The following is a 12,787-nucleotide window of genomic DNA, read 5'->3' on the forward strand; positions in this document are numbered from 1 at the left end:
CACAAAGAACTATAGTCTACAGAACTATACCAAAGAACTATAGTCTAACAATTAAGTCCTCTTGGCAAGGAACTCTTAACTAATTATAGTTTCTTTGAGGGAAGCTGTTCATATTTACAGTGATATCACAGCACTTTAATTGTGTGATGTGAACATGGCCTAAACCTCACTCTGAACGAAGCCTGAGTTCTGCCTTGCTGAGGCCCAGAGCCTGACCGCGAGATCTATATATTTTAAATAAATAAAATATTGGGGAACCCACAGCTGGGGAAGGCTGGGCTATGGGGCACCATCCCTGAAGCTATTACACACCCCACCCTGTTGTTGTTGCACAAGTCCTTTTGCCCAGGCTCCTGGATCAGCAAGGTAGAATCACAGAATATTGTAGAGTTGGAAGGGATCCCGAGGGTCATCTAGTCCAGCCCCCCTGCAGTGCTAAAGCATCCATGACAGATGGCCATCTAACCTCTGCTTAGAGACCTCCAAGATGGGCTTTTAAAAAGGACAGGTGCCACTTAAGAGGGGACTTGGAAATCCTAATGGCCACTGCCTTACCTGTGAAAATAGTTGCCCGATACAGGTATGACCTCCAAGGGAAAATGGGAAGTAGGTAAAGTATGGTCTAAAAAAATAATAGAGAGAGAGAAAATCATAGAATTGCAATGCAGGAATCTCAAGATAAGAGTTATTGAAATGGCTTTGCATAGACAGCGTCCTTAGCAATGGCTTCGTTGCAACCTTGAACTCACTCCACCTGCTTAGGAGTGTACCTGATCCACTCTTTCGGTACAACAATGGTACAGTCATACCTCGGGTTGAATGTGCTTCAGGTTGAGTGCTTTCGGGTTGTGCTCCGTGGCAACCCAGAAGTAATGGAGCCCGTTACTTCCGGGTTTTGCCGCTCGCGCATGCGCAGACGCTCGAAATGCCGTCACGCGCGGAAGCGGCAAAACGCGACCCGCACACGCACAGACGTGCCGTCGCGTTCTATTCAGGATGCGAACAGGGCTCCGGAACAGATCCCGTTCGCATCCCGAGGTACCACTGTAATCATTTTTATAGCTTCCTTTTTCCATTTCTTCGCCCCCCCTTTCCCCCTTTTTAACACATTTTTTATTAAAGATGTCTTGGTTTACAAAAGTATGTGCAATGTCTCTTTCTTCAAGTTACACTTTCTACAGATCAGTTTCATTTGTTGACACATTAGTGTTACATTAGGAAGAAAAGGGGGAAAGAGGTGGAGGGGGGATGGTGAGTGAGGTGGCAATGCTTCTACAGTGGTACCTCGGGTTACATACGCTTCAGGTTACAGATGCTTCAGGTTACAGACTCCGCTAACCCAGAAATAGTAAAATAAAAAAATTCCTTCCAGTAGTACCTTAAAGACCAACTAAGTTAGTTCTAGGTATGAGCTTTCGTGTGCATGCACACGAAAGCTCACACCTAGAACTAACTTAGTTGGTCTTTAAGGTGCTACTGGAAGGAATTTTTTTATTTTGTTTTGACTATGGCAGACCAACACGGCTACCTATCTGTAACCAGAAATAGTACCTCGGGTTAAGAACTTTGCTTCAGGATGAGAACAGAAATCACGCAGTGGCGGTGCGGCAGCAGCAGGAGGCCCCATTAGCTAAAGTGGTGCTTCAGGTTAAGAACAGTTTCAGGTTAAGAGCGGACATCCAGAACGAATTAAGTTCTTAACCCGAGGTACCACTGTATTCTACTTAGTGTATGTGTGGGGTTTTGTGTCAGCGTCGCTTGTGCAGGTTTTCTTTACTATTCACTTGTATTCCTACATTATATGTCTTGCCCAGGCAGCGTCTTGGGTTCCTGTGTGCTTAAAAGTAGCTTAACACAGAGGCCGATTGATAATACTCTATGTTGTGAAAAGCTCCACATGTTAATTTCTGCAGACCAAGCTACCGTTAAAGTAAAAAAGCAGTCAGTTTTTCTTCTGGGAACCAAGTTATCATAGCATCAGAATTGTGTGAATATTGATGTTTGCTGGTAAAGGTAAAGGTAAAGGTACCCCTGCCCGTACGGGCCAGTCTTGACAGACTCTGGGGTTGTGCGCCCATCTCACTTAAGAGGCCAGGGGCCAGCGCTGTCCGGAGACACTTCCGGGTCACGTGGCCAGCGTGACATCGCTGCTCTGGCGAGCCAGAGCCGCACACGGAAACGCCGTTTACCTTCCCGCTGGTAAGCGGTCCCTATTTATCTACTTGCACCCGGAGGTGCTTTCGAACTGCTAGGTTGGCAGGCGCTGGGACCGAGCAGCGGGAGCGCACCCCGCCGCAGGGATTCGAACCGCCGACCTTTCGATCGGCAAGTCCTAGGCGCTGAGGCTTTAACCCACAGCGCCACCTGCGTCCCTGTTTGCTGGTAATCCTCTATTAATAAATCCAGGAGGAAATGTCAAAAGATACCTTTCAATTTAGGAGTAAATTTAATGCCAACTGGCCACTTCAACTGCATGTTCCAAAGTCATTTGTATTCCCAATATGTTATCCATACAGGCCATTCAAATGAGCTTCATGTTACAATTTGTTTTTACATTTTCCAGCTTGTCTCCTAAAATCCTAAGAATTACCAGTAAATGTCAACATTTACCAAGTTTCTAACATTGACTAGACAATATGCATTGTATTAGAGAGTTGTATCCAGCATAGCATTAAATACTGTGCCCTCTCAAAACAAGGATTTCTAATTGTACCAAGCAACTTTCCCTGCTTCTTCTCCCTCTGTGCATCCACGAAACCTAGTCCCACTGCAAAAAAGTGAGATTCTTTGAACTGACAGGATGCATTTCTTGGATACAGCCCAAAGCAAACAATGAACGTTTAGCACAATTTCCCTAAAAATGCAGCAACAGAAACTTACATTGTTTGGTCTTTGCTAAACCGGTCAGGATTGAAGATAAACGGGTCTTTGAAAAACCTTTTCATGCGTCCCATGACATATTGATTAAACTGGCAAGAGAGGAGACAGTCATTTGCACTTGTAAATGCAAAGCAAGCTGCAAAAACATTTGTCATTCACAGCAAGAGGCAGCTGCACATCACAATCTCATTTAATGAAATGATGTTATCACTTCCTGGCCGTTCCTCCACATGCCCTGAAGTCACTACATTTATATCAGCATTAGCTGGAAATGTTTTTAAATTTAATTCAAACCCTAATATAAAATTGAACTCATGGTGCTGTTAGGCTGTTTGACATATGGCTGAAACAGTCACAGGTGTGTGTTGGAGAAAGCAGAAAGCAAATGTTTGCAGATAAAACAAAACACTGATATCTATGAATCTGAAAGAGAATTACTTAGATCTTGCATTCATCCTCCAATGGCATCTGAGCACCTCTAAACTAAAGCACCCACATGCAAGACTATTTATGTATTTTGTGTTTTCATTTTGTATTTTTATGTTGTAAATCACCCTGGTATTTTGAAAATACCGTAAAATCCAAAATGCCCGGTGTTCAGTGGTGGAATACATTAAAGAAATCGCAGGTTACGAATTAGGAATGAATCTGATAAATATACTTTTAATTTTGTTGAAAACGTATGTTGACAATGTGGATATAGAAATGATCCTTGTTCTTTGGATTTCAGCTGATATGTCAACACCTGTTTACTGGGGGAAAGAATCCTCACATCTTCTATCTGAATAGGGTTGTTGTTTTTAGAATATGGGACGTGCCATAATTTATTAGTCAACATATTATACCCAATCAAGGAAAAGCATCTTGTTTGAGAACAAGCTTATTGAAAATGAGTGGGGGTTTTTATATTACTTTTCGGAATGAAAGGTTTGGTGAGGATTTGAGACCAAATTCATTATTATAAAGATATGTTTATGTGGTTGCCACCTAGCGGCCCAAAGGCAAAAGTGTTTCTTTATAAAATTTGTAATGTAGATGCTTAAGGCCTGTTATTTTTATTTTTTAGGAATGGTTCCAAGACGGATGCTAGAGTGAAAACTTCATAACAGAAACTAAGAAATACAGCCAGTTATTGTTTCATCTTACTGGTGTAGCCGACATACATTACAGTGGTATTTTGGGTTGCATATGCTTCAGGTTACAGGAGCTTCAGGTTACAGACTCCGCTAACCCGAAAATAGTATCTCGGGTTAAGAACTTTGCTTCAGGATGAGAACAGAAACTGTGTGGCGGCAGCGGGAGGCCCCATTAGCTAAAGTGGTGCTTCAGGTTAAGAACAGTTTCAGGTTAAGAACGGACCTCCGGAACGAATTAAGTACTTAACCCGAGGTACCACTGTATAATCATTTGATTTGATTCCACATATAATAATTTCTGCTGTAGAGGGAAGTTAGGAGCAGATGCGGCTTGTCAACCTGGGAAGGTAGCCCATCTAGGAGAAGGAAAACTCTGCTCCTAAACTTCCACTGCCTTGTGGGATATCTGAGGGAGAAGAAAAGGCTAAAGATTAAACCCTACACAAATCTGGAGTGGAATCCCTAAGGCGGTTGGATGGTGCCTTGTAGAAGAAGAGATTGGATTTGATATCCCGCCTTTCACTCCCTTTAAGGAGTCTCAAAGCGGCTAACAATCTCCTTTTCCCTTCCTCCCCCACAACAAACACTCTGTGAGGTGAGTGGGGCTGAGAGACTTCAAAGAAGTGTGACTGGCCCAAGGTCACCCAGCAACTGCATGTGGAGGAGCGGGGAAGCGAACCCAGTTCACCAGATTACGAGTCCACCACTCTTAACCACTACACCACGCTGTCTCTCTTGTGCACCTCCTTCCAGCAACTCCTGCAGCTAAGCTGATGCTAAACATATTTCTCTGCTATCCTTTGCAGCACATCAGTGAGGCTGAGAGGGGAGTCTTCTTATCTGGGCAGCCCAGGCTTTGGCCCCAGGGAGGTCACTTTGGTGCTACTAATGCAGTGGTTTGGCTTCACCCCTTGAGGCGCACTCCATTGTCTCTCGAGACAGACGAATGCCAACAGAAAAAAATTCTGGATTTGGTAGGCAAGTGGGCAAGGGCAGAAGACTACACAGAGCACCTAGACTTAAACTTGCTTTCTGGTGCCTGGAATTCTTAGTCACCTCAGCCACCCGCTCTGGTTTCTGTGATTTCCACTGGACCACATAGTTTTAAGCATATCTTTGCCATCGTAAGGGCTTAGAAGTTGCTTTTTTTTAAGGCATAAAGGGGGGGGGGAAGGAGTTCAAGCTGAGATTCTGAGCATGTTAAGTTTTGCGACTGCTTCTACTAGATGTCTGCAGCTTCCTTGCGTTCTTCCCATATAACTATGGCACATCACGCTGCCCCAGATTTACTTAAACAAAAACTAACGCAGACATGTCATCGGGGGATCTGGGAGCTTTGGTGCTGAAGGCCAATATTTTTGAGAGAACCACTCACTTCAGTCCATTCGACAGACTCACCATCAGAGTTGTGTTTGCTGGAATTCTGACTCCTTCAAAGACGGTTTCCTTCAATGTCCAGCGAGGAACATTGGGAACCGGGGAGTATAAGCGCAAGGCTTCCTTGAGAACCTGGGATAATAACAACAGCTTGAGCCACAATTCCACAATGCTGGTAAAGGGACTTCTTTACTTAACAGCCACGGTGATTTGAGAGATAGGAAGGGTGGGCTTTCAGCTGGAAAACAAACACTTTTGAGTTTCGTCTCCAGCTCATGCTCAAACCTGCTTGATGGTTTTCAGCAAATATATTTCCCTTAGCCTTAGTTCCCCACCAGTAAGAAAAGCCTCTTATAATTCTTGAGAAATGGAAGAAATGCCTTTTGCACGACCACAGCCAGGGTTGCTCATCTGCATTTCAAACCAGGGTTTGGTTTTTTTCAGCCGGAGCATAGCTCCGACACCTCTCAGGTGGTGGGTGCCATGGCGGGCTGGCTTCCTGACACTGCCCTGCTCCTTCTGCTGCCAGTTGCCAGGGCAGGAAAGGAGAAACGGAAGGGATGGGAGGCTGAGGATGGAGAGAGGTCAGTGCAAGTTAGAGCCTCCAGGGCACTGACCCTCAAGCTCCTCCTCCTCCTCAGGGAGGCCTTTGACCAGGAACTCACCTCTGGTTTGGAAAGTTACAGACAAATGTATTGAAAGTCTGGAATGAATGATCAACAGGAAGACAGGTATACACCCTGCAAGCAATTCAGGTTGAATGCTCACTGGCACAGAACCACCCAGTAAACAAATTGGAACGAATGCTCAATAAAAACCGAACTGCCCCATAAGCTTTGTTCAGACAAATCTGGATAAATGCTGAATAAACAGATCGTCAGAAGGAGTCCTTAATCTCACCAGTGACCGCTGAGCCAAAAGGGTTGAGAGCAGCGTTGGGTTACCTGGGCCTTTGCTCTTTCTTCCTTTTCTTTTTTTAAATACAATTTTCCTCGCATTTGTTCTCCAAGTTTACCTGAGATAAGTACTGGAGCTTCCCAAGATCTTCATAGGCGATGTCTCTCTTCACACCAATGACGTCATCCACTTCAGCCTGAAGTCTACAAATCAGAAGATTTCATTGGCATCTGCTCCTTTGCAGTCGGAAAAATAGAACACTGGCCTGCATGGGGCATTCGTACAAATTCGTACATAGACTATGTAACGCCTTATGGCCATGCCGTAGAACCATATCTTTACCCACACATCTTATGCACCTGAATTTGGGTATTTGCCAATATTGTCAAGATCCCCAGATTTTTAGTAGATATTAAGTACTTCACCTCTACATCCACAACTCTATATCCACGGTTTCCTCACATTACATTTGTTCACATGCAGTCTGAATGGAAAAATTGTGTGAACTGGCCTCCAAAGTCTCAAATATTTTAAAAAGTGAAAAGCTACAACTTCCTAAAACTACCAGCATGGACAAGTGGAGAGACAAACAGTTCACCTACTTTGCAACTACCTCAGGGTTTCGTGACAGCTCCATTATGGTGAAACTTAACTGGGTAGTAGTGGTGTCGTGACCTGCAGGATAAAGAAAAAGAAGAATTTGGATTTGATATCCCGCTTTATCACTACCCTAAGGAATCTCAAAGCAAAACAATCTCCTTTTCCCTTCCTCCCCCACAACAAACACTCTGTGAAGTGAGTGAAGCTGAGAGACTTCAGAGAAGTGTGACTGGCCCAAGGTCACCCAGCAGCTGCATGTGGAGGAGCCGAGACGCGAACCCGGTTCACCAGATTACGAGACTACCGCTCTTAACCACTACACCACACTGGCTCTACACCACAGAACATGACAAGAGTGTGGTTAGGAATCAAACTATAGGTTGGAATTAGTCTTCTGATAAAAGATAGAAGCCCTGATTAATGTGGCTCATGCATAATGGCAGAAACTTAATTTCCAACAGAAACAAGCAGCAAAATATGAGATTAGGAAATATATTATATTTTCTTTTTCCAAAAGCTGATTTCTGGAGATGGAACAATGTCTCCTGGTGGAATCCGAGTGATAGTTTAGCGTGCTGCTCTGTGAGCACCTCAGGGGTGGTCGAGTGAAGATGCTTACCTGACCTCCTGGCAGGTGAACTGTTGCTGCTTACCTGGAAGAGATGGGGCAAGGCACTGGACAGAGCGACACAGTGCAAATCCACCAGCAGGAGACCATATTGGCTCCACTGGTGCTTTTGCAGCTTGCTGACCTCGTCGCCACCTCACCCCTCCCAGTAAGCAGCAACGACTCACCTGCTGGGAGGTTAGGTAAGCATCTCTGCACCAGCACATCTCCAATGTGCTTCCTCCACCAGCTAATAAAACTGACTTTCAGTCCCTCTGGTAAAAAGCTAAACTTGAGTAAGAGGTGAATCTGAAAGCAGCGCAGCACTCAACACATGAATGCAGTTCGCCAAGGTTGGAAGCAATGCAAAGTTTCAAAGTTGCTTCTTACAAACTTGTCAGGCACAACAGCTACTGACCCTGAACAGAAATAGGTATTATTATTATTATTATTCACGTCAATATATGAATCCAGTTGGTACAGTTAGCCCCAGAAAAAAAAAATCTGTGTGTGGATATTAATCTCAATACTATTTTTATCTGTGTTGGTTATACATGCCAGAAGTCTGTTCTGGGTGGCTGATCTTCTTAATTATATCTAAAGAACAACAGAACTACAAACCTGCAATGAAGAAGGTGACAAAATTGTCCAACATCAGTTCATCGTTGCAGCCCTCTTCCTGTGCTGTAATGGAAAACAAAGAGCAAAATCTGACATAACTTTCTGGACAGAAGTGTAAATTCTGGACTGTTCTAACAATAGCAAGAAGTTGGCGGGAAGGTATTGGACCTGGTTTTTCAAAGCTAGTTAAGTCCAAGTTAGCTTATTGCATTATGCTGTTGATGAGTCTACTTGGAGACTTCCATTAATTAACAGTGGTGCCCCGCAAGACGAATGCCTCGCAAGACGAAAAACTCGCTAGACGAAAGAGTTTTCCGTTTTTTGAGTTGTTCCGCAAGACGAATTTCCCTATGGGCTTGCTTCGCATGTTGAAACGTCTTGCGAGTTTGTTTCCTTTTTCTTAAAGCCGCTAAGCCGTTAATAGCCGCTAAGCTGCTAATAGCCGTGCTTTGCAAGACGAAAAAACCGCAAGACGAAGAGACTCGCGGAACGGATTAATTTCGTCTTGCGAGGCACCACTGTAGGATGAAGCAGCCAGATGACCACCTTCTGTAACACATTTTGATGCTATCTGTTTATGGTGGTTTCCCTAACAAGCAACTAAACTCGGTTCTTTAGAATTAAACGTCATTGCTTCTTGTACTACTAGCTGCAGTACAGAGAAAATATCCCCCTTTTGCTTAGGAACATCAAAGGGAAATTACAAAGAAGGCTGCATACTCAGTTACTAGTAGTACAGTGGTACCTCAGGATGCGAACGGGATCTGTTCTGGAGTCCCATTCGCATCCTGAAGCGAACACAACCTGCGCGTGCGCGGGTCGTGTTTCGCCTCTTTTGCACATGCGCGTGACGTCATTTTGACTGCGCATGCGCATGTGGCGAAACATGGAGGTAACACGCTCCGTTACTTCTGGGTCACCGTGGAGCGCAACCCAAAAATACTTAACCTGAAGCACATTTACCCTGGGGTATGACTGTAGTAGTAAGGTAAAGGGACCCCTGACCATTAGGTCTAGTCGTGGCCGACTCTGGGGTTGCGGTGCTCATCTCGCTTTATTGGCCGAGGGAACCGGCGTACAGCTTCCGGGTCATGTGGCCAGCATGACTAAACCGCTTCTGGTGAACCAGAGCAGTGCATGGAAACACCGTTTACCTTCCCACCAGAGGGGTACCTATTTATCTACATGTACTTTGATGTGCTTTCGAACAGCTAGGTTGGCAGGAGCAGGGACCGAGCAACGGGAGCTCATCCCATTGCAGGGATTCGAACCGCCAACCTTCTGATCGGCAAGTCCTAGGCTCTGTGGTTTAACCCACAGCGCCACCCACGTCCCACAGTAGTAGTAGTAATAGTGACTAATTCAGATGTTTTTGCAACTAGCATGTTCGGCTGAAACGAAGGGCTGTAAACCACTTTGTGCGGCTAAAGATGAACTTGTGGGATCCACATGGAGACACTCATGTGTGGTAAGTACAAAAGATCATAGTCTACCTGCACCCTTCAGTATCTGAGTGAGAATATCCAACGGGATCTCTTCTCCATCCTGCATGTCCTTACGCCTCTGTTCAATACACTCCTTCCCAGTACGACGTAGCATCCTTATGCTCTCCTGAACACTTTTCACTTCTTTTCTGTTCCATGGCATGTACTGTAAAACAGACAACAGGTTTGAATTGCCCATTATATATTTGCTGGCTTAATAATAGTGGGGTATTTGGTTTTTCTCTTTGCAAGCTTCCTTGAGGACTGGCTTGGCTGAAAAGAAGCCTGGAATTTGTATACCGCTCAAACTCCTTTGGGTAGGAGAGGATATACGGTATATTGATTGCAATTTATCCCTCCAGGCACCCACGTGTGTGGGTTAAACAGAGTTTCAGAATCCCATCCTTGGCGGCAAAATGAAAAGCATAGGAATCAGAATGTAAAACCTTGTTTTGAGCAAGTCCAGCTATTAAGTAAGCTGGCTTCCCCCTTCTTACCCCACTTAAGAAAGAATCAGGCAACAATTTGTACAGTAAGTTTAAAAATAAGATTTACTTGCTTTATAATCATGCATTGGTTCACAGCAAAGGCAGCTATGCAGCTAAAATACTTATATTTAGCAGGATAACCAGCTTCACAAGCATCTATTTGTTGGAAAATATTGGATTGTATTTATGTCAAAATATTTCTGAAAAATTGAATATATATATATATATATATATATATATATATATATATATAAATAAAACTGCAGCAGGCAGAGACATGTCTGCATCCAATGATGGTGGAAGGGGGGGCAGGAAGTAATATATGCTCCTTCCTCTCCAGGAGAGGAGAGGAAATGACATCACACAGAGTCCTCTCTACCAACAGTATTTGTATGGTCTGAACACTGCCTATCAGCAATACAGCTCTGTGGACTTAAACCCTTCTCATGCTAGTTAGCAAGAATATGCATAACCCTACGTTAGAGGCTGGGGATTGTCCAGCTGTCCACAAATTTCTATACACTATTTCTATACACTCCAGGCTCCTCTGATTCTGACTGCAGCAAAATGGCTGCACAGAATGCGCAGAGCCCCAGAACTAATGTCCTTGGAATCTGCAATACTGCACCAGTGAATGTGTTTGCCATCTCAGTCAGGGAGATGGTAGGGCTGTGGGGTGGATTGTATACCAGTAAGATCCCTATTCTGTCTCTGCCTCCCAACACCAAATACCAGGGGTCAGCAACCTAAGGCCCATGGGCCGGTAGCGGCCCACAGGGCTTGTCTAACCGGCCCATGGCAACCCCTGCTGCACCCGCCACCTGCTCTTACTGGCATGGTGCAGTGCGGGGACCGACATCCGGGTTGATGGGGCCTGTGCGCATGTGCATGGGCACTCCTCTGACCCAGATGTGCGCTGGAAATAGTGTGTGCGCACGCGTGCGGGACGGAGAAGCGCACATGCACACACCCTATTTCCAGTGCACATGTGGGTAGGAGGAGTGCCAGAAATAGTATGCACATGTGCACAGGTGCTCCTCTGATTCGGAAGAGTGCGCATGCACACACGCTCCAGCCCATCCTCCAACGGATGTAGCGTCGACCGGCCCATCCTCGGATAAGGTTGCTGACCTCTGCCAAATACAAACCTCACATCCAATTGCCAGAAGCACTGGCCTCCTGGTGAGAATGATGGAATATTTGTGGACCACTGCCACACCACATCCTTGTTCCTCCAACAAAAACAACAATATTTCATTTATACCCCGCCCATCTAACTGGGTTGCCCAAGCCACTCTTTGCGGCTTCCAAGACATAAAAGCATAATAAAACATCAGACATTAATAGTAACCATCTGATCCAATATAAAAGTCATAATAACTTTAAAATAAACAACTTACATCAAACAAAGCAACATTCAACAATCCATCTGAATCTAATAGTAATCAGTAAAATTAAACACCAGCAGATAATACGGTAATCAAACAGTTCGACCACAATAAAGAATTAGCAATCTAGAATGTTAGAAGGATGCTGGAATGAAGCTACGTGGTTTTAGCAGTAATGTTATAAAGGATTAAGTAAAAATGGATTGTTAACAGGTCTGAATGTAAAGTTACAATATATTAAGATAAATTAGTAAGAATAAAAACAAAGAAGGAAAGGATTTGCTGAAACAACTAATGAACTAGAATACAAAAAAGGGAGGTGTGAGGAGGTCAAGGAAACAAGCAAATGATAGATAAGATATGGAAAGATGGATGTGTTTTTAATTGTTTTTATATTTTTTTATATTTTTTTCTGTATTTTGTATTTTCTGTTTTTTTCCTTTTTTTATTCTTGTAACCTTTTGAAACACCAATAAATATTATATATATATATATATATATATATATATGAATTAGCAATCTATAATCAACAGAAGTAACAGCAAATCACAATGCATAAAATGCCACAAAACATACAAAACCATGTAAAGGGATCAAACTGAGAAACAGAGAAGCACAACTTGTAAAACTATTTTTTAAAAATATCCCTGAACTCCTCTCCTCCCAGCTGCTGTTCTCAAAGTCAAAGTCTGGGAGAGGCTAGTTGAGGTAAGGCAGGTGGAAGTGTCCTTGCCTGATGAAGAACAGAAAGTCTCTCTCCCCTCACAAGGGGTGCTGCACTGAATATACAGGCTTGCAAAGCCCCCTGCCCCTTGGCCCAGTCTCTCAACAGGAGAGCTCAATATCACATTATCACCCACCAAGCATCCTACTCTCCAGTCTTAAAAATTCCTTCCCCGGGCAATGAATCCAAATTCTTGTCCCTGCTCTCTGAACACAAGGCAGTCCCAGTTGCAAACATTCCTGCAAGGCAGGCGTAATTCTAGGATTTTGGAGACCCCCTGAATAAGCTTTACAAGCAAAATCTTTGCATAGGGCAAGTTCACACGGAAATAAATAAATGTCTGCACTCACCTCGAAAAAAGGAATGTGGGATTTGGATAGTCCTTGTAGGCTCCTGTATATGGCACGTGGAAAAGGTGTCTGGTCATCATAGACAGTGTTCAGTTCTAAGCCAAAAGCCACCTGATTAACATTCAGAAAGATGAGAAGGTTGGTCAAATGTCTGAGGGTCTGGGAAGGAGCTGCTGTAGAAACCCTTCTATTGCCATGTTAATGCACAGGAGTGGCTAGTGCAGTGAGAGTGCCT

At 44.1% G+C, this 12,787-nt stretch overlaps 1 protein-coding gene across 1 annotated transcript in view; it reads right to left on the reverse strand.

Moving 5' to 3' along the window:
• LOC307200291 (cholesterol 24-hydroxylase-like) overlaps positions 1–12,787 on the reverse strand; it is a 36,575-nt gene that overhangs the window by 793 nt on the left and 22,995 nt on the right. Inside the window, exons 7-14 of the mRNA XM_079948795.1 lie at positions 12,553–12,663; positions 9,612–9,768; positions 8,119–8,181; positions 6,893–6,965; positions 6,409–6,493; positions 5,415–5,525; positions 2,881–2,969; positions 556–622 (exon numbers count right to left, since the gene is read on the reverse strand). Of these exons, the coding sequence (XP_079804921.1) occupies positions 556–622; positions 2,881–2,969; positions 5,415–5,525; positions 6,409–6,493; positions 6,893–6,965; positions 8,119–8,181; positions 9,612–9,768; positions 12,553–12,663 (756 nt within the window). The remainder of the gene's footprint in view (positions 1–555; positions 623–2,880; positions 2,970–5,414; positions 5,526–6,408; positions 6,494–6,892; positions 6,966–8,118; positions 8,182–9,611; positions 9,769–12,552; positions 12,664–12,787) is intronic.

The sequence above is a fragment of the Podarcis cretensis genome, assembly GCF_951804945.1.
Source record: "Podarcis cretensis genome assembly, chromosome: 1".
NCBI classification, from domain to species: Eukaryota; Metazoa; Chordata; class Lepidosauria; order Squamata; family Lacertidae; genus Podarcis; species Podarcis cretensis.